This window comes from Nothobranchius furzeri, chromosome 11 (assembly GCF_043380555.1).
Source record: "Nothobranchius furzeri strain GRZ-AD chromosome 11, NfurGRZ-RIMD1, whole genome shotgun sequence".
Taxonomy (NCBI): domain Eukaryota; kingdom Metazoa; phylum Chordata; class Actinopteri; order Cyprinodontiformes; family Nothobranchiidae; genus Nothobranchius; species Nothobranchius furzeri.
Genome location: NC_091751.1, coordinates 41,674,895 through 41,699,200, shown reverse-complemented (window position 1 = coordinate 41,699,200; position 24,306 = coordinate 41,674,895). Strand labels below are relative to the sequence as shown.

At 43.3% G+C, this 24,306-nt stretch overlaps 1 protein-coding gene across 1 annotated transcript in view; it reads right to left on the bottom strand.

Annotated features, from left to right (window-relative positions):
- Positions 1-24,306, bottom strand: part of st6galnac5a (ST6 (alpha-N-acetyl-neuraminyl-2,3-beta-galactosyl-1,3)-N-acetylgalactosaminide alpha-2,6-sialyltransferase 5a) — a 75,424-nt gene that overhangs the window by 20,894 nt on the left and 30,224 nt on the right. Inside the window, exon 3 of the mRNA XM_015956170.3 lies at positions 14,249-14,661. Within this exon, the coding sequence (XP_015811656.1) occupies positions 14,249-14,661 (413 nt within the window). The remainder of the gene's footprint in view (positions 1-14,248; positions 14,662-24,306) is intronic.

Below are 24,306 nucleotides of genomic sequence, written 5' to 3'. Positions count from 1 at the left end.
GTGAGTCAGAAGTCCCCAAGAAGACCCCAAGAAGAGCTGTTTCAGTAGAATGAGCTCTACGAAAACCTGACTGGAAGCTATCATAGATGTTCTGTTCATCAAGTGCAGCTGTGAGTTGTTTAGCCACAACCTTTTCCAAGATCTTGGAGATGAACGGAAGGTTAGAGATGGGTCTGAAGCTGCTATGGAAAGAGGGGTCAAGACTCGGTTTTTTAAGAAGCGGGTGGATTACAGCATTCTTAAAGTAAGCAGGGACCTGACCAGAAACCAGAGAAGCATTAATAATGGAGAGCACGCTGGGACCGATGGACTGAAAAGCACTTTTAAACAAAGATGAGGGTAAGATGTCGAGGGGGCATGCAGAGGTCTTCATAGAGTTAACAAGTTTGGTTAACTCAGGCAAAGAAACAGGAGCAAAGCTATCTAGGATGATGGGCCTGGTTGGAGTCAGGAGAGGCAGCGATAAGGCTAAAGGAGAGATGCTAGATCTAACCTTACTGACTTTGTCCACAAAGAAAGAAAGTTCTCACAGTCTGCAACAGAGTGGATGGAGGCTGTAGGAGAGGCAGGAGAGACGATGCTGCTGATGGTGTTAAAACAGCACCTTGGGGTTCCCTTTGCTCTGGAACACCAGGTTGGAGAAATAGGAAACCCTAGCGTCTCTGACTGCAGAGTTAAAGGATGTCAGAAGATCCTTTAGGTGCAGCAGATGGATGTGGAGATGGGTTTTCTTCCACAAACGCTCAATTTTTCTGCATTGACGCTTCAGGCTGCGAAGGCTGTCATTAAACCAGGGAGTAGGGTTCACTGCAGGAACTGATCTGGTTCTGACAGGACAGATGTTGTCCAGAATGGAGAGGCAGTGCTCGTTAAACTGAGAAGTTAAGGAATCTGGGTCGTTATCAGAAGAACAGGATGGATCAAAAGCAGCAGAAAAATTGCTAGCTGTGCTCTCATTAAGAAAACGAGAACTAACCATATGGCGAGCAGGAGGTGGGGATGCAGAAACTGACAAGTTAAAGAAAATGCAATGGTGATCTGAAATATAAATGTCCTCAGGACAAACACTGTCAGCATTTAGACTTAGGGTAAAAACAGGGTCTAGAGTGTGCCCCCTGGTGTGTGTGGGGCCAGAAACATGCTGGGTAAAGCCAAAGGTATCCATAAGGCTGGAGAAATTCATGGCAAAGTGATCAGAGGGATCATCAACATGGATGTTAAAGTCACCAACAATCACTAGTCTGGACAGCTTCACAGTGGAGGATAGAAGTCACTAAACTCCTGAAGGAAAGAACTGTTTGGACCAGGTGGACGATAGACCACAGAGAAGGAACGCTCAGAGAGATAAGAGGAGAACCACTCCAGAGCAGATCCTGATGGGCCCACCCAGTCTCTCAGCCACTCCAGTAGCAGGTGATGGTCAACAGTATCAATGGCTGCAGTCAGGTCCAGCAGGACCAGAGCAGAACAGCCCCCCACATCATTGTGAGTCAGAAGGTCTCAACAACTAAAACGAAAACAGGATGGTAACGAGGTTTGGACACCACAGCACCTACTACAGCATTTAAATGCATAAAATATAAAGAAATGCATTCTTATCACCTTATTAATTATAGTAAATAGACTTATCACTGAGTATAGTTGGAACATATTGCAGGTTTATATCCTGCATTTTTTAGCCTTGTTGTAAAGTGTTACCAATGCCACTAATAACATCAGTTGATGGACAAAAGGTCTGAAGCTGAATCAGTTTTTCTTTTTAACTGTTAAATCTTAACTTTGTGCACTGTTCAGTGTTAAAATCAGACACCTAAATAAAGGTAATTGGGACTATTTATTATACAGATATGATCGGTGAATGAAAAAATATATTTAAATTAATTTCTGCAACAGCAGCAGGCTGCCCGAGGATGCTCCTAACCTTAAATATTTACTGATACCAACGTGTAAAAACCTGTAAATATCGACCGACCTTTATGACGGTCCACCCCTACTTCAGAGGTAAACAAAATACAGTCAGGTCCATAAATATTGGGACATCCACACAATGCTAACATTTTTGGCTCTATACACCACCACAATGGATATCAAATGAAACGAACAAGATGTGCTTTAACTGCAGACTGTCAGCTTTTATTTAAGGGTATTCACATCTCTCCCTGGGCTGCCACCTTACCATGGTGGAGGGGTTTGAGTGTCTCAATGATCCTTGCAGCTAAGTTGTCTGAGGCTTTCTACCTTTGGTAGGGTCACCCATGGCAAACAGGTCCTAGGTGAGGGATCAGACAAAAAGCAGCTCGAAGACCTCTTATGATTAATTCTGTAAATGGAAACCGTGTTCCCTCACCCGGACGTGGGTCACCGGGGCCCCCCTCTGGAGCCAGGCTTGGAGGTGGGGCGCGTTGGCGAGTTACTGGTGGCCGGGCTTTCACCCATGGAGCTTGGCCGGGCACAGCCCGAAGAGGAAATGTGGGTCCCCCTTCCCATGGGCTCACCACTCGTGGGAGGGCCCAAACGGGTCGGGTGCAGTGTGTGACGGGTGGTAGTCGAGGGTGGGGACCTTGGCAGTCTGATCCTCGGCTACAGAAGCTAGCTCTTGGCACATGGAATGTCACCTCTCTGGTGGGGAAGGAGACTGAGTTGGTGTGTGAGGTTGAGAGGTTCCGACTAGATATAGTCGGACTCACCTCAATGCATGGCTCTGGCTCCGGTGACTTCCTCGTTCTGCTGGGGGACTTTAACACTCAAATGGGCAATGACAGTGAGACCTGGAGAGGTGTGGTTGGGAGGAATGGCCCCCCTGATCTGAAATTGAATGGTGTTTTGTTATTGGATTTCTGTGCCAGTCATGGATTGTCCATAACGAACACCATGTTCAGACATAAAGGTGTCCATATGTTCTCTTGGCACCAGGATACCTTCGGCCGCAGCCCGATGATCGGCTTTGTTGTTGTTTCATCTGACCTGCAGCCGCATGTCTTGGACACTCGGGTGAAGAGAGGGGCAGAGTTGTCAATTGACCACTACCTGGTGGTGAGTTGGCTCAGATGGTGGAGGAGGATGCCGGTCAGACGAGACAAGACGAGGGTCTGCTAGGAACGTCTGGCAGTCTCCTGTCAGAAGGAGCTTCAATTCCCACCTCCGACAGAACTTCCAAAATGTTCCGGGGGAGGCGGGGGGACATTGAGTCTGAATGGACCCTGTTCCTTGCCTCCATTTTTGAGGCGGCCGACTGGAGCTGTGGTAGCAGGATCGTCTGTGCCTGTTGTGGTGGCATCCCCCGAACCTGCTGGTGGACATCGGCAGTTAGGGATGCTGTCAAGCTGAAGAAAGAGTCCTATCAGGACTTTTTGGCCTGTGGGACTCCAGAGGCAGCTGACGGGTACCGGCAGTCCAAGCGGAACGCGGCTTGGATGGTCGCCAAGGCAAAAACCCAGGCATGGGAGGAGTTTCGTGAGACCATGGAGCAAGACTTCCGTATGGCTTCAAGGAGATTCTGGTCCACCATCCGATGCCTTAGGCGGGTAAAGCAGTGCGCTACCAACACTATCAAATCTCTGGTGCTGAGGTCACTGAGGTGGTTAAAAAGCTCCTCTGTGGCAAGACTCCAGGGGTGGATGAGATCCGCCCGGAATTCCTTAAGGTTCTGCAATATCGCGTGGACATCGGCAGCAGTCCCCTTATTTTAAAAGGGGGACCGCCGGGTGTGTTCCAACTACAGGGGGATCACACTCTTGAGCCTTCCTGGTAAGGTCTATTCAGGGGTTCTGGAGAGGAGGGTCCATCAAATTGTCGAACCTCAGATTCAGGAGGAGTAATGTGGTTTCGTCCTGGCCGTGGAACACTGGACCAGCTCTATACCCTTAGGGTGATCCTGGACGGTGCGTGGGAATTTGCCCAACCAGTCTACATGTGTTTTGTGGATTTGGAGAAGACATTTGACTGCGTCCCTCCGGGGACCCTGTGGGGGGTACTCCGGGAGTATTGGGTACCATGCCCTCTGATACGGGCTGTTAGGTCTCTGTATGAACTGTGTCTGAGCTTGGTCCGCATTGCCGGCAGTAAGTCGGGCTCGTTCCCAGTGAGAGTTGGACTCCATCAAGGCAGCCCTTTGTCACCGATTCTGTTCATAACCTTTATGGACAGGATTTCTAGGCGCAGCCAAGGTGTGGAGGGCATCCGTTTTGGTGGCCTGAGGATCAGGTCTCTGCTTTTTGCAGATGATGTGGTCCTGTTGGCTTCATCAGAACGTGATCTTCAGCTTTCGCTGGAGCGGTTCGCAGCCGAGTGTGAAGCAGCTGGAATGAGAATCAGCTCCTCCAAATCTGAGACCATGGTCTTGATTCTGAAAGGGTAGAATGCCTTCTTCGGGTCAGGGATGAGGTCCTTCCCCAAGTGGAGGAGTTTAAGTATCTTGGGGTCTTATTCACGAGTGAGGGAAAACTGGAGCGTGAGATCGGTAGGCGGATTGGTGCTGCATCTGCAGTGATGCGGACGTTGTACCGGTCTGTCGTGGTCAAGAGAAAGCTGAGTCAGAAGGCGAAGCTCTCGATTGACCAGTCGATCTACGTTCCTACCCTCACCTATGGTCATGAGCTATGGGTAGTGACCGAAAGAACGAGATTGCGGATACAAGCGGCCAAAATGAGTCATCTCTGAAGAGTGGCTGAACTCTCCCTTAGAGACTGGGTGAGAAGCTCGGTCATTCGGGAGGGGCTCGGAGTAGACCCGCTGCTCCTCCACATCGAGAGGAGCCAGTTGAGGTGGCTCGGGCATCTGGTCAGGATGTCTCCTGGACACCTCCCTGGTGAGGTTTTCCTGGCATGTCCAACCGGGAGGAGACCTAAAGGTAGACCCAGGACACAGTGGAGGGACTATGTCTCTCACCTGGCCAGGGAACGCCTTGGGATTCCCCCAGAGGAGCTGGCCCAAGTGTCTGGGGAGAGGGAAGTCTGGGCCTCTCGCCTTAGGCTACTGCCCCCGCGACCCGACTCCGGATAAGCGGATATGGATGGATGGATGGATGGGTATTCACATCCAAATCAGGTGAGCGGTGTAGGAATTACAACAGTTTGCATATGTGCCTCCCACTTGTTAAGGGACCAAAAGTAATGGGACAGAATAAGAACCATAAATCAAACTTATACATTTCAATACTTGGTTGCAAATCCTTTGCAGTCAATTACAGCCTGAAGTCTGGAACACACAGACATCACCAGACGTTGGGTTTCATCCCTGGTGATGCTCTGCCAGGCCTCTACCGCAACAGTCTTCAGTTCATGCTTGTTCCTGGGGCATTTTCCCTTCAGTTTTGTCTTCAGCAAATGAAATGCATGCTCAGTGGGATTCAGGTCAGGTGATTGACTTGGCCATTTCATAACAGTCCACTTCTTTCCCCTCAAAAACTCTTTGGTTGCTTTTGCAGTATGCTTTGGGTCATTGTCCATCTGCACTGTGAAGCGCCATCCAATGAGTTCTGAGGCATTCGGCTGAATATGAGCAGAAAATATTGCCCTAAACACTTCAGAATTCATCGTGCTGCTTTTGTCAGCAGTCACATCATCATTAAATACAATAGAACATTTCCACTGGCAGCATACATGCCCACACCATGACACTTACAGCACCATGCTTCACTGATGAGGTGGTATGCTTAGGATCATGAGCAGTTCCGTTCCGTCTCCATACTCTTCTCTTCCCATCACTCTGGTACAAGTTGATCTTGGTCTCATCTGTCCATAGGATGTTGTTCCAGAACTGTGAAGGCTTTTTTAGATGTTGTTTGGCAAACTCTAATCTGGCCTTCCTGTTTTTGGGGCTCACCAATGGTTTACATCTTGTGGTGAACCCTCTGTATTCACACTGGTGGAGTCTTCTCTTGATTGTTGACTTTGACACAGATACGCCTACCTCTTGGAGAGTGTTCTTGGTCTGGCCAACTGTTGTGAAGGGTGTTTTCTTCACCAGGGAAAGGATTCTTTGGTCATCCGCCACAGTTGTTTTGTGTGGTCTTCCGGGTCTTTTGGTGTTGCTGAGCTCACCGGTGCGTTCCTTTTTTTTTTTTGAGAATGTTCCAAACTGTTGTTTTGGCCATGCCTAAAGTTTTTGCTTTCTCTGATAGGTTTCTTTTGTTTTTTCAGCCTAATGATGGCTTGCTTCACTGATAGTGACAGCTCTTTGGATCTCATCTTGACAGTTGACAGCAACAGATTCCAAATGCAAATAGCACGCTTGAAATGAACTCTGGACCTTTTATCTGCTCATTGTAATTGGGATAATGAGAGAATAACACACACCTGACCATGGAACTGCTGAGAAGCCAATTGTCCCATTACTTTTGGTCCCTTAACAAGTGGGAGGCACAAATGCAAACAGTTTTAATTCCTGCACCGCTCACCTGATTTGGATGTAAATACCCTCAAATAAAAGCTGACAGTCTGCAGTTAAACCACATCTTGTTTGTTTCATTTGATATCCATTGTGGTGGTGTATAGAGCCAAAAATGTTAGCATTGTGTCAATGTCCCAATATTTATGGACCTGACTGACCATTATTCCTATTTGACCAGATGAATAAGTGGGTTTCAGAGGTCAGTTCTGTACTGAAGTCTAAACTTAGCCGTTCACAGGATGACAAAAGGAAAATTATCATTTTAGTGTTAACACTTTACTTGTAATTTATGTCCGCGCTTTGATTCTAATAATACAGATCAGTAAAACTAATCTCTCCCTGATCCAGTTATTTCCTTTTAGGTGAACAGTCTGAACCTCCTGACTGAACCAGGGAGCACACACATGTAATGAACAGTGAAAATGCTCTCCTGTCCAACTATCATCTTTATTAGGGGTTGCTCATGCAGCAAACAACTGTGTTGCCTCCAATGGACGTTATTGAGGCCAAAGCACAGACTTCTCATTTTCATTTAATGAAGACGGGAGCCAGGTTGTCTGGAACGCGTGAATTTGTTGTGATATGTAAACTCACAACAGAGCCTCTGGTCTTTAATTTAACAACCATTCTTCATACGGACATCTACACACAATCTGCTTTTGCAAATTAGAAACTTCAAAGTGCAGCACTCTGTCATAAAGCAATCTGTGGTGGATGCATGGAGGCCTTAATCAGAAGCCCTATGCCTAATCTCACTTAAGCCTTCCTCGTTTCCTCGTTTATGAACATGCTGATGTATAATGTGGAGTGAAATGTCGAGCTCTTAGCTTCAATGGTTGTCTTCTAAAGGGTAGCGGTGAGTGGGAGGCTGCTCCTCATGTTTACATCACACATGTAGGATAAACACCTGGTTAATGAGCTGATTTGTGTCTTGATCCCTGGTCTTAAAATGTTATTTCTAATAAAACCATGAAGGAGTGATGCAATTAATCTTTACCTGTTATTGAAATTATTAAAGAAGTTATGTGGCCACTCAGATTGCTGATAAGAAGCGGAGTGGACTCAACAGATGTTCGTGTTATTTATTATTTTTGGTCCTTTTTTCCTCTAATCAGACTCTGAAAATGTGCAACAGGGTCCTTCTGAGCCCCTGGTCTGATTACAAAGATTAAAGGTTGATTACAAAGTTTAGCTCCATCATTTTTTTAGTGCCTGCCAGATCACAGCTTACGTTGCAACATCACACAGGAATAAAACTAGCAGCAAAAATCAGAACTTCAAAACTCTGAATGAAATATGTTCATCACTCGGTGGATTTAGCCTAAAAGCAGCATCGTTTGCATTCTGTCATTTTAAATTTAGCCTTTTTTATTGGTGCAGGTCTTTTCATGCCTCTAGTGAATAAACATGACCATTTTCTACCAACATAAAAAGACAAAAAGGTTACACTTTTTCTTATTAGGAAAAAGTGTATAGATATATGTATGATTAATTTATCATTAGATAGCCAGATGTTATATAATTGGATTTATTTAGGTCTAAAATTATAATTGTTGCCATAAAATCATCCACTGTTCTCGATAGGAAAAGGGTGGCTTGCCAACTCCGGGTCGCGAGAGAGGTCCTGCCTCAAGTGGAGGAGTTCAAGTACCTCGGGGTCTTGTTCACGAGTGAGGGACGGAGGGAGTGGTAGATCAGCAGGCGGATTGGGACTCTGCAGATGCTGAACCAGTCTGTTGTAGTGAAGATGGAGCTGAGCCGGAAAGCAAGTCTCTAGATCTTCCACCCAGTCCTCACCTATGGTCATGAGCTTTGGGTGATGACCGAAACAACAAGATCGCGGATACAAGTGGCCAAAATGAGTTTTCTCTGCGGGGTGGCTGGGCTCAGCCTTAGGGATAGGGTAAGGAGCTCGGATATTTGGGAGAGACTCTGAGTAGAGCCGCTGCTCCTCCATATCAAGAGGAGTCAGTTGAGGTGACTTGGGCATCTTGTTAGGATGGCTCCTGGACGCCTCCCCAGGGAGGTGTTTCAGGCATGTCCTGCCGGCAGGAGGCCCCCTGGTCGACCCAGGACACGATGGAGAAGGTTCATCTCCAAACTGGCCCGGGACCGCCTTGAGGTCCTGCCGGAGGAGCTGGTGGAGGTGGCTGGGGAGAGGATGGTCTAGAACTCCTTAGTTGGGATGCTGCCCCCGCGACCCGGACCCGGCTAGGCGGAAGAAGACGAGACGAAAATCATCCAACTAATCTTTTTGTTTGAATCTAAAACAGCTCTGAATATTGTTGCTTTTATTATAACATTAAGTTAAATAAACACAACATAAAAATCTACATTTTTCATTAATCTAAAATAATTAAAATACTTGTGTATAAAGGAGAATTGCAGCAATTTGTTATACTGCAACCTGAAATTCTCAAACATCTGGTTAAATTAGGCATTCCTGACTCCCGTTTGTCTAATCTAGCCTGTTAATCTCAGTCTGAGTTCACCTATGAGCTGATCTTATTCTTCTCTGATCTCACCGAGCCCGCTGATTCACCTGGGATGTAAAAGAAAAAAAATGAATGTACAAATAATGTAATCCTAAGAATGTTGACAAATAAAGCTGGCTCGAGCACGCCCACAGGCACTACCATCAAACTCAGGGGGCACTTTAAATCAGCTCCTGCTCATCCATAAGGGGGGAAATGTAAAATCTGGGATGGAAATCCTTGTTTTATAGATCCCTCTGAAGAATATCTCCATCTTCAAACAGATGTGATGCTTTGCGTTTTCCTTTTTTTCCTTAAAGTCATAATCATTAGTTATTGTGTTTCTACTGCTGAAAACCTGCATACAGAAACAAACACACTCTGTATTTGTGTGACACCTTTATCATTTTTATTACACTTTAAGGGAACCAGTGACATTTCATGTCTTACAGCAGAGCTTTGCCTACCATCAATCTCAGCTGGAGCCCTATCAGCCAAAATGGCTCAGAATCTCTCTCTCTCTCTGTGTGTGTGTGTGTGTGTGTGTGTGTGTGTGTGTGTGTGTGTGTGTGTGTGTGTGTGTGTGTGTGTGCGCACACAAGTGTGTGGGCTTTAAAGGTTTCTCTATTGGTTGCAAATGAACAAGATTTTTTTAGGGTATTTTGTCCCTCATCAAAGTGTCCAATTATTCTAATTTAGCAAAAAAATTTTAAAACCTGTGGGGTGTTTGTATGGTAGCTCATTCCCACCACTCAGATTAAAAAAATCTCATAATTCTGATTTTGCTATGAGATCACGAAGTCACAATTATGGGATAATATATCATAATGGTCTCATAATTATGAGATAGCTCATTCAGAATCATGAGTTTAAAAAATCTTTGTTATCGGAGTGGCAGCAATGGGCTTCCATACATTGGGGTGCTTTTAGGTTTTAAAATACAGTTTTTTTCCCTCCATTTCAAAATAAATCTGCATCATTCCAGGGAAAAAGTGTGCTGTTGTGTTTTCAGCTGTATGCACACTTTTCTTTGGTGTATTTTGAGGTTTTGTTGGATTTGCTTTTAAAACGATCCATCGTGTGATGTTTTGGGGAAGCTGAATGATTGTAAGTCGCAGCACATTTTCCCTGCAGAATCTTGCTCTAGGAAACCAAGGTCATGCTGTTTGGGGATCACAATAAGCCACTATAAGAACATAAATCACCAGCAGGAATAAAGCACATATTTCAAACGCTAATCCCCCTTTAATCACCAGTTGAAGCTTATTATCTGCTGGTGATTTAGCACAAAAGGGTGCAGAGAGACACCTGCTTTCCAACGCTGCTGTTGTGACAACCTTGTGGCCGTGACATTGCTCCACATCTTTCAATTATCTTTACTGAAGTCTATAACCCACAATTACAATCACAAGCTTGCAGAGCTGCCGATCATCTGGTTGATCATCTGGAAACTGCCATTTTTGCAGCCTCTTTGAGCTAAATGCAGATTTTCCCATTGCAAATGACATTGTGCAAAAAGTTTAAGCTCATCGTCCACATTAGAAACACTGAATAAGGACTTCATTTCCTTCTGATTTAATGCCTCACTGAGCAGAAGTGACCCTGAATGAGTCTCACAGATGTCTATGTCTATTAATAAAACGGATTTAAAGAAAACTGTAAGTAAGAGTAACACAAGCTGTAAGCTTCCCCCTATAATTGTGGGCTCAAATTCAAAAAGATGGATTTTTGTGAATTATTCACCAAATCCCCTGCTTGGCATGTTCTTCCCCTGGCATCCGTCTTAAGCCGAGTTTAGATTAAATCTCCACTGACACTCCAGACAAAAGCTGAGATAAAAACAGGCTGAGACAAACACTGGGTGTGTGCACGGCTGGAGATTCATTAGGCTTCAATGGCCACTGGACTGAGAGCCTGACTTGGACTTGTTAAAACGGAGTCCTTTAACGCCTTTTAAATAAAGTGTTGTGGACACCGAGATGCAAAAACCAACACACAGCTTGCATCTTTGCACATTGATAATTGTCACAAGTACACAGATTTCCACATTGTATGCTGTGGTGTTTCAAGTTAAGTGGGTCAGAAAACATGAGTAAAAATTTAAACACAGTTTTTCATGTTTTTGTGTCAGAAATAAGTTTGTGCATCCGGTCTCAAACCAAATAAGTAACCTGGCTGAATATATAGTAGATAGAAAAAGGTAGACTTTGAACTCATCTCCAGATATTTTTCTGATGAGTGCAAAGTTTTGAATGCATCTGAGAGTGCAGACGGACTAAAAACAAACAAATACAAAAATCTTTACTAACACTTAAATGGCCAGCTGACATACACTTTACTGGCTAAAGAACTTTTTAGTTAATACCTTGGAATAGCCAATGTCCAAGCCACTTATGGGATAACTGATGTCCAAGTAACTTTAAAGTGAGTACTTTGATATCACTTTTGGAAAAATCTCAATTTTGTACCATTACAATCAACATTACACCCCCCCCCCCCCCCACCCCATCTTGGGATGGGGAACTTGACCAGGAGATAGGATGTTTCAGTCCTCTCAGCTTTTGTGTCTCCATTCAAATCCAGCCCTTTCAGAACTTGCACAGACGTCAGCATATCATTACTGCTTTGGCAGTGAGTGATGTCACTGATTAGCCCCAAAAAGCACCCAAAGTAACATTAATAATAATAAAAGCATTTATTTTATACAAGTATATCATAATTTAATCCATTCAGAGGCCAAGAGCAGCTCAGAGTTTTATGAGACAAGCCCCGTTAATTAAGTCTGTGAGGGAATTTCTTTGAGTTTTCCGGTGTCGGGAGTTGGATTTTAAAAGCGATTGGTACTTCATTTTTCTTTGCCTCCATTCCGCTTCACCAGCTACTCCCCCAATTGTACTGCTGCAGGTTGTTTTGGATGTCTGCTGATGTCATTTCCTACTGAGTTACAACCAATCAGCGTGAGTTAACCGGAGGTTCTGCTCAGTCACTCCACCGGGCCATTCGGAGTACCAACTCCAGAGCAGGTGCTCAGAAGGTTCCTGAAAATGGCCCAAAAAACGGCCGTTCGGACGGCCCGGTCAGGTGGAGACAAGCACATGTCGGGAGGTTCCTGTAAGTTTACCCTGAAGTTCTTGTGGTGGAAACACGCCTGATGTCACCTGTTGTCCACCAGAATGACCTCACACTGAGGTGTGCCACTTGTGGAAGTTTCATTTGGTCCCTTTTCAACTCTTCATATTTTGACTGGGCCAGAAAAACTGGGCTGCCATACAACTTTTTAATGCAAAAACATCTGTGGGAGAAACCAATACTTGCATAAATGTTTTTTATTTATTTCTAAACAAAACTTGCTTCCCCCGTCTAATTCTATTCCATTCCCTAAAGTTAGAAAATCAGGTTGGACATGGAGGTAAAATCCAGACTATGTGCTATCACTTCATTTAATGGTATACTCCAATGAAGGAATTAAATACATCAATGAGTGTTACCTTTGTACATCAAACAAGTAAGATATAGTAATGTTTACTACCAAGTTTTATTAGCGAGTGACTGAACGTATCAGATGTACTCAGGATGCCAGATCGGGTAGGGGACCTGCGTTTGCCGGTGCCAAATTACAATGTTCCCCATTTCTTTAACCCTCCCACCATCCTAATGTAAAAACATGACCACAATTCAGACTCTACCAACAAAACCACTCTCAAAACAATCATTGTAAAAGAAATTGTGCATGCATGTATTTAATTAACACACTTGACTATTTATACAAAGTCTGATTCACACTGAGCACAGATGCAGTTTGGACTCCACATGGCTTCCACAAAGACCCAAAAATGCTGGATCCATTCAGAGCATTCTCACCGCGTGCGATGCGGAGCTCTGGAAAGTTTCCGCATAGAGTCCATTTTTTCCAGATTCCGTATGTGGATTGTCATGAAGTTAAAGTCGTTACATAAGCCAGACAGGAAGTGTGACTTGGTTCAGTGAGGTGCATCTGGTATATTTCATAATAAAACCTGTGTTGCATTAATTTTTACCAGTTTTTGTTTCATTATTAATAACAGGATTATTAGTGGTCTTGCTGGAGTAAACTTCTAAAGACAGTCAGAACATGAACCACAGTTGGAATGGATGGCAGTCTGTTCGGTGGCCATAGGGAAACCGGACCTCATCTGTTCAGTAATCAGTGTGAATCAGGCATCAGTGTTCAATTCTTCATGATAATTAATTTTAAGTTGAATATTAGCTATTTATTGAATAGTTATTTAACTCATTCACTGCCATTGATGACTAAAGTCGTCATTTTAGATCCAACCGTTCAATGCCAATGACGACTAAAGTCGTCATTTGCATTTTTTTTACTGCTTGAGCATCAGAACGAGCCCCCGCGCTGAGAGAACAAACATCTCAGCCCTGAAGCCGATCTTCATCCACATACGTCACATGTCACGTGATCAGGAAGCAGACCATCCATGTGTTAGGAGATCGTTTTGGGCCGTTCCTGTAAAAAAAGTGAGGCGCGAACCGGAAAAGCGTCTGCCGATCACAATTCAACAACAGATTATGAAAGAATGGATAACGCTCGAAAGACACGGATTCTTCCTGATGTAAGAGGTGAGTCTCCTCTTTGTTTTGGTTGTTTTGGCGTCGACATCATCCTAGCGCGCAACGTTCTGTGACTCTTAAAAAAACAGTAAAAACGGTGAGAAACGCTGGCAGCGAAGGCCGTTAGAGATCAGGAAACGGCTGGCAGTGCATGAGTTAAAATGGCACATCATTTCAATAAGAATTTTCCCTAAATGATTCTTCCATCCACAGACGATTTGTTTTTGCATCTTTATTTCACAAGTCTGATTAACTTTTCTTTTTTTTTTCTTTTTTTTTTTAAATTTCATCCTCGGCTTCAGGACTCAAACATAATAAAACATGTGAGTTTTTAAGATTTAACCCATTTAGTGCCAGGCTTTATTTAAAAAGAATTTGCACTGTAAAAAACACTACTGCCTGCACACAAAAGTGACCTCCAAAGGATAGTTTACTGTAAAAATAAATAAGCCAAAATGGCCCAAAAGAACCTACATCTACGAGTTTCCATTTAAATCTTTAGCAGGTCATGCACTTGCCCATTATAATCACTATCTGGCTAAACTATACTCTCAGTGTAAATGCTAAATGTTGGGATGTTTTGAGAAAGTTCATCAATAACTTGCACTATTATTACATTAAAGCATTGTACTTAAACCCTCTTTTCTCCTAATAAAATAAATGCAAAGAAATAAATGTTTGTTGCTGGTTCAGTAAAAATGGCAATAAAACTGAAAAGACTGAACAATAAATTAATTATTTTAAACCACTTAGATCATTATGACCTGTTCTAGACCCACCTGTCCTTGCCTGTCTCCTTCTTGAACAAATCATCAAACTGCAGCATCTTCTGCCAGGAGATGATGTAGACTCGGAGTTTGGGCAGCACCTGGTTCATCAGCCTCAGGTTGTTGTACACCAGCCCCTTCCCGTCATGCCTCATGTAGTTGCTGGGCCCCCAGAAGATGAACACTGAGTCCTGGCTAGCGTTGAGCAGCTCATGGCGGCTACGCAGGACGCGCTGCATGCTGGAGTGAGCAATGACCCGCAGGGAGGTGCGGCAGCCGACGTCACGAGCAAAAGCGCCGGCGGTGGGCGCATCATTCATGCGGATGACACACTCCGCCCGGTCAATCTCTCGACCCCGGCCTCCACCGATGAGGTGACCAGAGCTGGTCACCAGGGAGCAAGTTTGGCAGTGCATCCTGAGAGGCTGAAATATAACAAAAAACACAAACAGACAGATATTATAAATATAGCCTCCTGATTTCTTTTTGAGCACCAGACATGCTCTAAAGTTGTTGTTTTTTTCTGTGTCTGCTGGAATATGCAAAACGTGAAGCAAAGCTGAGAACCTTTATAGCGTTTGAGGCAGAAAATGTTTTATTTATTTATTTTACAGACAGCGACAGAGCCTCTAGGGCGTATGTAGCTGTCAGAGTGCGTTGTGAGTGGTGGAAGCCCCCGGGGGTCTCAAAGGATTCACCTTAAATTTCTCACACACGCGCGTGCACACGCGCACACGCACGCACACACACACACACACACACACACACACACACACACACACACACACACACACACACACACACACACACGCACGCACGCGCACACACACGCGCGCACACACACACACACACACACACACACACACACACACACACACACACACACACACACACACACACACACACACACACACACACACACACACACACACACACACACACACACACACACACACACACACACACACACACACACACACACACACACACACACACACACACACACACACACACACACACACACACACACACACACACACACACACACACACACACACACACACACACACACACACACACACACACACACACACACACACACACACACATGCATGTTTACTTCAAGTTTGTCTCTCTGCTGCTTGAATTTCACATGAAAAGCTGATTTCAATACAGAATACATTTTAGTAACCGGATGTTGAATCACAACCATGTTCCTTGTGTACATTTATGATAAAAAGTGAACAAAATAAAGATATTTTTAAAGATTCAGACTAGATAAATCCATTGTGCAATTATTTACATTCCTTATTACTTTTTATTCTCTAAAGCATTAATGTTTACTTTAACATGCTGTTGACTCAAACGGATTATTTCCACATATAATCCGTATTTATTACTGAATGTTGCACCAATATGTACATAGACACCCTGCAAAGTTTTAATTTATTTTCAGTTTATATTTAGATTTTTTGTTGTACTTTTGCATGCTCATCTCATCTTATTATATTTAAAAAGTATAAAGCAAAGTAAGAATTTCCTTCTGAGTCTGTGGAACCATAAACAAGCACTTGATGAATTTATTTCAAAAGTAAAGCTCTTATTGGTGTTTTGTAGATTTTTAATTTCATATAGTTTTCAGCCACGGTGGCTGAAAACTAAAGTATGAGATGTGAATTTAGTTTTCACAAAGAAAATCTAAACTGTTGCAGCAAAAATGTAATAAAAACAACAAAATAAGAGTACAGAAAGAGGCAGGTTGTGTGTTTGATCTTTTTCCCTGCAGAGAAAGATGTTGTGAAATGTTTCTGCTGCAGGCAGAAAGGTTCTCCTGAGCTGGTTCATACAGCAGAGGAGACGAGGAACCTTCTGGCTAAAAACACAGCCGATCCATTGTGGGACTCCAGGTGAATCGGTCTCTTTAAATCAGTCTCTTTAAGCGGGGAAGGGGTGGGTGTGGGGGGTTAACGGGGGGACACCATCCCCCTCTACAAACTTTCACCCCAAAAACTGTTTAAGGTGGACAGATTGATGGATTAGTGCTGTGACTACAGCTCTGCAGCAGAAAAATAGCCAATTGCAAAGTTAAATTTCTCTCATAAAAACATTTATACCGGTGCCGACAGTTAAAATCCACAATGACCAAGAGAGCCGGCTTTGTAAAAACATCTCTCCTGGACATTCTTGAGACATTTTCCTAGGCACGCTCGGCTGTAGCCCCTGCTCCTCAATGCTGCGCAACCTCTTTTTCCATCATCGTTTGGGGACTCACAGGGACGCTGACAGGTGTGATGTCACTGCTGGGAGTCGGTGATGTAGTTTCCAGACCCAGAAATGACAATTTGGGATATTTTGTTCAGTAACGCAACACTCCAAATTCTCCTTTCTGTAAATCTCAGCTTTGTGCTCTTTTGAGTTTCTCCCCAGTCTCTTTAATACCTCCCAGTTGGGCTAAACCAAGTTCAACCTGCTCCGGTAGACCGCCCACTGAAACCTCCAGCTGCTGCTGTTCTTCATGACCTCTTTTGTCAGTAATAAACTCTTAGTATGACCCAGAACATCTGATCATCTTCATCTCCATTCACAATGTCTGCAAACAGAGCTGAGTGTACCTTGAAGTGAATCAGCAGCCCATCTTTAGTTTTAGAGCAGAAGACCCCAGAGGCACTGATTGCTTCTAGAACTGGAGGCAGCTGTATAGATACAGATTCAGTATATGTCATGACTCCATAGAGCTCCAGTCTGATGTAGACCACCTTATTTGGGGAGCGGACATTGGCCTGTAAGTGTGTGTGGACCGCTGGTCTGTGCCAGTTAGCCTAGCGTTGGCTCCTCTGTGTTGCATTTCCACTCTGATGTTGCTCCAGGCCTGCTCCTGGCTTCCTTCTGGACTTCAATGCATAAAAGTCCAAGCTCACCCAGTAGACTCAGCAGGTGTTTGTTGTTGCAAGTGGCTTTATCGCAAATTTCTAAGAGAATCTGTCATTTGTACACACGTCCCTTGTTTCTATTTAAACACAATTACACCGATCAGTTTCCAGGAGAGGGCGATGTGCGCAACAGTCATGCCATCATGGTAGCTATAAACCAAAACAGAGAAACAATAAACAGTGTTTAATACCTTCATCCTCACTTTTTTGCAGACTTTAAACAGTAACCAAGTGCACTGATTGAGGCTGAGCGACTGTTAAGTGATCTTCAGAGGACAGGCACTGTGACCGATTAATGGATCGGTGTTCGTCTTATACGTCCTGATTGCTGCAGAAAATGTGTCTCGACTTGGTCTCTGATGCTCCTGTGCACCCCTCCTGCTTTTTGAACATCAGTCTATTTCTTAGACTTTTAAACTTGTGTTTTGGTTGTTGCAGATGTATTAGCAATGCTTTTTTTTATTAATCTGCATTTTGATGCATATCTTATTTGCTTTACAGAGTAAAACCTGCCTATGTCTGCTCAGTTTGTAGGAAAACATCACATCCAGTGTCCTCTTCCTGTGTGCTTTAGGAGGTTTGAGTGAAACAACCCTGCAATATTTCAGCAGCCTTGAAAAGAAAAATCGTCTTTTTATTTATTTTTGAATAGCAAAGAGAAATCTATTACCTGCAAAGAAAGGGTTTTTGCAATTTTTGCTAAGAAAATACATGAAATTCCTTCACTAGCAGCAAGAATTTCTAATTGTCTCTTGGGTGAGTGTGTTGTATTTGAGCCATTGTGCAGATTTTAACGTGTAAAACTGAACTCTTATCACACTGGTCTGTGTTTTCTACCATTTCATTGTAACATGACATCTTTGTTTTTGTGCTTTTACCTTTTTGTTCTCTCTGAATAAAAGCACACTTATAAGATCAAACATGTTTCAGGCATTTGTACATAAAATCAAATGTTTGGCCTCTTTTCTTCACAGCGTGAGCAGAAATCATCATCGTGGACCCGTTCATGTACTGCTGTTCTACATTTTGCTGGCATGTTTGAGGCACCACACTTTGTCGTGCATGTGTGCACGTGTCGGGGGGTGGGGGGTGGTGGTGGTGGTGGGGGGGGGGGGGGGGGGGGGACCTCTACTGAAAAGCAATAATATGCAAACCAGGCCTGCAGATTTCATACGCCCTGAGAAACCACCCCAGCAGAATGGTGGCAGCTATTTACATTCCTACAGCTGTGACAACTTTCCATTTTCTTGGCTTTAACAAAAACAAATGATCATGGCGACAGCAGATGTACGTGGGAGTGGCAATGCGCAGATGTGTCATTATCATTATCATCTCCTGACTTTGACGTATTGGAAGATTAGCAGCAGTACAGACTCATCTTGCTAATGAGACCTGAAAGTGCTGCAGGAAGGGAAGCTGGAGACGGAGGAGAGGTGGGAAGGAAAGAAGTTAGAGACCACAGACGAACTAAGGGATGAATAGGAGGACAGAAGAGAAAGAGATATATGGGGCAAGTGAGAGCCACCTTGGTGCTGTGGTGTTTGATGAAATGTTGAGCTAATGAGGTCCTGGTGGTCTCTATCATCATCACCAGCAGCAGCAGCAGGAGCTGCAGCAGACATCCATTCCTCCCCCCAATGCCCTTCCCTCTCCCACCTGCCAGCATCTTGACAGTCAATCAGTGCGCAGCGCAGCGACACCAGCAGAGCAGGTCAGAAATCCCATTTTTACCCAGGAGCCTTTAAGTGGCTCCGCTCACCTCCTTCCAGCTTCCTTTGTTTCACAGAAAAGTTTGGTCAGCCTTTCTGGCTTCACTCCAGATTCTTCAGGGAGCTTGGTCGGGTTATTAGGAAGAAACGAGATGGTTCAGAGCAAGGCTCTCCATTTCCTCCAGAACCAGGCGACCCCTCCAATATGGCAATCAGAGATAAGGGATTCTCCAACGTACACAGGAAAAAGGTGCTCAGTTTAATAATTCACCCAATAAACGGTTTATAATTCAAGGCTCATTTATCATTTATGTATTCAATATCCCCGGCTTTGTTCCTCCTGACTGAACTAAATACCTTTGTTCATAATTAGAAGATTTGCTGCATCTGAAGTATTTTTTTTTTCCTGGTTCTGCTTGATCAAAGCGGTGATTTATAATGCAACCCAGGCCTAAATAATTGATTCTGATTAAAGTCGGGTTCGTTTCTCACAGGAGGTCAAATCGGACACGAAGAAGAAATCCAGGAAATATTCCCTCCACTGTGATGGAAAATAATCCATTTGTAGGTTAGTTCAATTGATATCACACTAAACAATCTTTCCCTCCAGAACACGGAAAAAGAAGGTTTTAGTTTTTACATTTTCTTTATTGTATGGATCTGCAAAGTTGCAAAACACTTTTTATAGATTAAATCGGCGTCTTTTATCAGCGTCTTTTATCAGGTGTGGCAGGGTCTCTTATTTGTCTTTGATGTTTATCAGCGAGTAGTTTCTTCTTTCAACATCAGAGGTGTTTTTATTCAAACTGCTTATGAAGTCAGGAGGACGAGGAAAAATAAATGTTCGACACAAGAATTAAAGACTCAAGAATACATTTAGATAGTTTCATTTTTACTAAAACTCTAAAACTTTATTATTTTTATTTTAACTGGTGATTCTGTTTGCAGCACGGCGCTCCATAATGTTCCAAAGTGAAGGATAGCAGGCTACAATCTGGTGATTATGAATATTTCATGGTGAAAAAAACAATCCAACTATCTTTAATAATCTTCTAATCTGTTAGGATTAGATATGTGAATAAAACTTTAACTGGTCTTTTCTCACCTTCTTGGTTTGAAAAGGTGTTTTTTTTTACACGAGCAATTAAAATTATGGTTCTTTTACTGTTTCAGGAGGTAATTGGAAAAATATTGAAACGTTTGGAAGAAAATGTTAATTAAAAAAGTTTTACAGGGACTCCTTTGAAAGTAAAATCTAATTTTTATTCAGAGTTGCCGATGTTAATGGTTGCAGAGATTTTATTTTGAACTGAAAAAATTTTCTAAAATCAATTCTCTCAGAGGTCAATCCTGTTCACCAGCTGCTGTCATCTTCAACATTTTTGCTCCTTTAAACCCGACATCTCCTTGGTTTTAAAGTTTAGGGATGAAGTTCATTACGATGCAAATAATGCTGAATGACTTTGTGCTGGAGGCCGACAGAACCACTGCAACATCCTGACCACGCTCTGACCTTTAGCAAAACATAAATAATTAATTCTCCGCCTCCGTGTGTACGTCGGAGGCAGGACTGCATGTATGTGTGGCCTCACGTGTCAGGGTTATGAATGCATTAAAGGCACTCTCCATGAAGGGAGAATAAACGTTCCTTCAGAGGAATCAGTTAAGTTGTTTATTTGTATTTTTTTTACTGAAAGCAAAGCAGAACATGAAATTAGGTGTGACAGCAATAACTCTATGACATCTTTTCAGTCATCTGTTTACTACTGCTTTATGACTGAACTTGAACTTAGAGTTCAAAGATTAAAGGTGGGACAGGTAAAAATTTTACAGTGACGTAATCCCAAAATGGTACAACATCTCAGCCATGTTGGAAGGAAGTTTACATTTAAACAGATTTCCTTCTCAGGCGGCTGATTGGTTGCCATGTTGTCTCCTTTTAAAAAGGCTAATGAAGGGCATAGTCATTAGTCAGTTTACAATCTGTCCTGCTTCCATACTTCCTGGTTCCAGAGCCAAACATATTTGGGTTGCCAAGTCATTTGTACTTAGACACAGACCAGAAAAGAGCAGCAGAGTTGTGGAAAACCAAAAAACAGGATCAACCTAGAAGTTATTGCTCCTAAGAAACCACGGCAGCTCATTGTTTTACCATGTCGGGTTTTGAAGGCTAGAGGCAAACGCTGAGCTAACAATGCTAACGATGAATTAGAAACAAACTGTAGCCTCTAGAAATATCTCAAGCTACTTTTCCAATCACCAACAACTCGACAGTGAAATACAGTTATCTACTTAAAAACTTGAAGTGTTTGACTCGTCTTCGCTCTTCATCCAGAACCTTCTGGTCCTGAGCCGTAGCTAGCAACATCTGCTCAGCGTGGACGCGTTCATTTTGAAACAGACTGCAGTTCCCCAATCCGACCACAGAATGTCCTTTTTACTTTATGCACATTTCATTTTGATCATTAGCCACACTGAAGATGCTTGTTCTCACAGCTATGTCATCAGCCAATCAGTGGGCAGCATTCAGTGCATTTAGGCATGTGGATATGGTGAAGAACTTTTATTGAAGTCCAAACTGAGCATCAGAACGGAGAAGAGAGGGATTTAAGTTGCTGGTGCCAGAGCAGTCATTAAAGACAAAAATATCCAGTGAGAGAAGACTGCGCAGACTGGTTTCAGATGATAAAAAGACAACAACAGGCCATGGAGCCACTGGTTCCAACCAAGTTCTGCAGAAAACCACAACAGCTGCGTCAGAACCTCTGGGGAGTTTTCCCAACACCTGGTTGAATCCACGGCATGAAGACTCAAAGTGGTTCTAGGTGGGAACGGAAAACCAGTTCTTGTTAAACGATTCCCTTATCAATTCCAGTCGGTGTGAATGACACACCATGCACGTTGCGTGGCTTGCACATTTACTCAGCAGGAAACATGGCGCCTAGCGGTACAAACGCTCAAACGATTGGTTATACTTTGTGAAAGAGAGACAACAGGGCAACACTTGCAAAGCAGATATTTCATCAAAGAGAGGAAACATTATGAATATGCAAATGCATTTATGTTCTCCTGTTAATACTGCAGGTAACTAATCAGCTGCCTATCATGTTAGCGTCATTTGCCCTATACACACCTCCACAGCAGACCCCAGTGACTAAAGCCCGACATGTGGTGAGATTTTTCTCATCGTTACAAAGCTTCAGTAACACTACCGTACAAGAAGATGGCTCTGCCTTCACAAGGAGCATGAAGGAGAACGTTTGGAAAGATCTCTCCAACTGACACAGATACAACTGATTATTTATCACTAATAAACTGACAGTTATGATGCAGGAGACTGTGTGAAAATACTATTCTGCCACCTAATGAACTACTCTGGAATCGACAAGGGATTGGATTGATAGACAGAATTGACAATGGCATTGATATGGATTAAAACTTATCAACTCACACCCCCCGTTCTGATGGGATCCAACTTTCTTCCTCAGTAAATTCAGACAAATTTAAACATTTATGATTTAAAACATCCCCAGGAAAAAGAGACTTGTTGGTATATTGAAGGTAAAATGGTTCTAAAGTGTAGGAACCCAGTTTTCTCTTTTATCATTTGAGTTACAGTTCTACTTTAACTGGTAAAAATGGCTTTTCTGATATGAATGAGCTGTTTGAAGAATCCATTGAACAATTTCACTTTTAAGCCTGCTGAAGCTCTCTGTGTCTGTAGCAGCATGTTAACAGTCAGACTTTGAAGTGTTTCCCAATCAGGCAACCTGATAAGTTCAGAATCCCTCTGTCTACTTCTGACGTTCTTATTAGAGATGACCAGAAGGAAAATGGCCGTGCCCTCCACGGCCTTGCCGCTGTTATTTATTACATGAATTTTCAACCTAGAACACGATATTTCCTCTTTTCTTCTGGCTTAGACCAGTTTTAGTTCCGTACAGATTAAAGGCTGTCCAAGAACAGAGCCGGCACTTTTTGTTTAAGTCAAATCCGATTTGGAATCATTTGAACTTTGCTGTGAACATTTTTGTATTTGCTCCTGAGGATTTATCTTTTCTGTGAAAGATGAATCTCCAGACAAACAAAGAACCTCCTTCACTTGTCTGATTGTGGTGAAAGCTTTCTCCTTATCATGAAAAGAATCATCTGATAATCCACCACACCATCATCCAGGCCTCCTCCTGCTGCCATGGCACTCCTGTCTGCCCTCCAAACAGAAGAAACCAGAGGTGTGACGACTCCCAGTGTCCCCACTATCAGTGCTGGTTTGGTTTTTGCTGCTTGATATTCTCCACTTGCATTTAGACCACATGTTGAAGAATTACAGCAAACAGCATCTAAGCAGTTTGCAAACGCAGCCCTCTGAATACATTTCCAATCATTTTCTGCATGTGAATTAAAAAATCTAACAAATAGCTTAAACAGCTCCTGGATGAATGGTTTGTTTTCTGTGGTGAAAGTAAAGAGAATTCAGCATGTAAATTTTTCTCATCTGCATTTGAATAATAGTTAAACTATAGCTTATGATTAAATCATTAAAGCTGGAAAAGCATGCAGAAAGATTCCAGCAGAAAAGTGTGTTTAACTAATGTTGTTTAGAAAAACGTTTGTTATTAACCATATCTCCACCCTAAAAGGAGCTGGCTTTCCTTTGTCGTGCTGTTCTGTTTTCACCTTGTCCCACTTGTGGTCGTCGCCGTGTTTCTATCCTGGTTCCACTAAACCTATCCATCCATCAGCGGTGGCCTAGTGAAGCCACAAAAACAAAATGCAAACCAAGTCACAACTCCTGTATTTTTCCACTGCGCTCGCCCTTCACAGAGCTGCGGGAGCCATCACTGTCCCACTTCCTGTCTGGCTTCCTGACCTCAAAGAACACGGCTCTCAGCCGGCCAGATTAACCTTAAGAGACAGCAGAGGGAATGAGAGTGAGACGAGACTTGGTCCCAGACCACCTGAGGAAGCGGTATCATTGAGAACTGGACAGGTGGGGACCACAGCGAGGCATGTGAGACATCACTCTGCTGCTGCAGAAAAGTCCGGTTTTGTTTGGTTTTTTAGAAGCTACAGAGTTGTTAATTAGATGGCTGGAGCTGCAGAGTGACATTTGGCGAATGTGTAAAAGAGTTTGTAATTAAACAACAGGGAGGAATTAAAACCACAGAGGGATTATGCAATCACAGAACGTGATGGTAGATTTGGAAAAGAAAGAGTTTGCAGCTCTGATGACAGTCATGGCTCTTTGCTGCCCAGGGGTAACAATAGCAGTAATTGGTGGTTAAAACTCTCATGAGTCTTGAGGAGGAATGAAATCAGATTTAATTCCTCACACAAGTCTCCCTCCTCCTCCTCCTCGTCAGCTCCGTCCCTTGAGGAACAGACGTACTTACACTGCAGCAAAACATTACGCCTGATGTACGTCATGCCC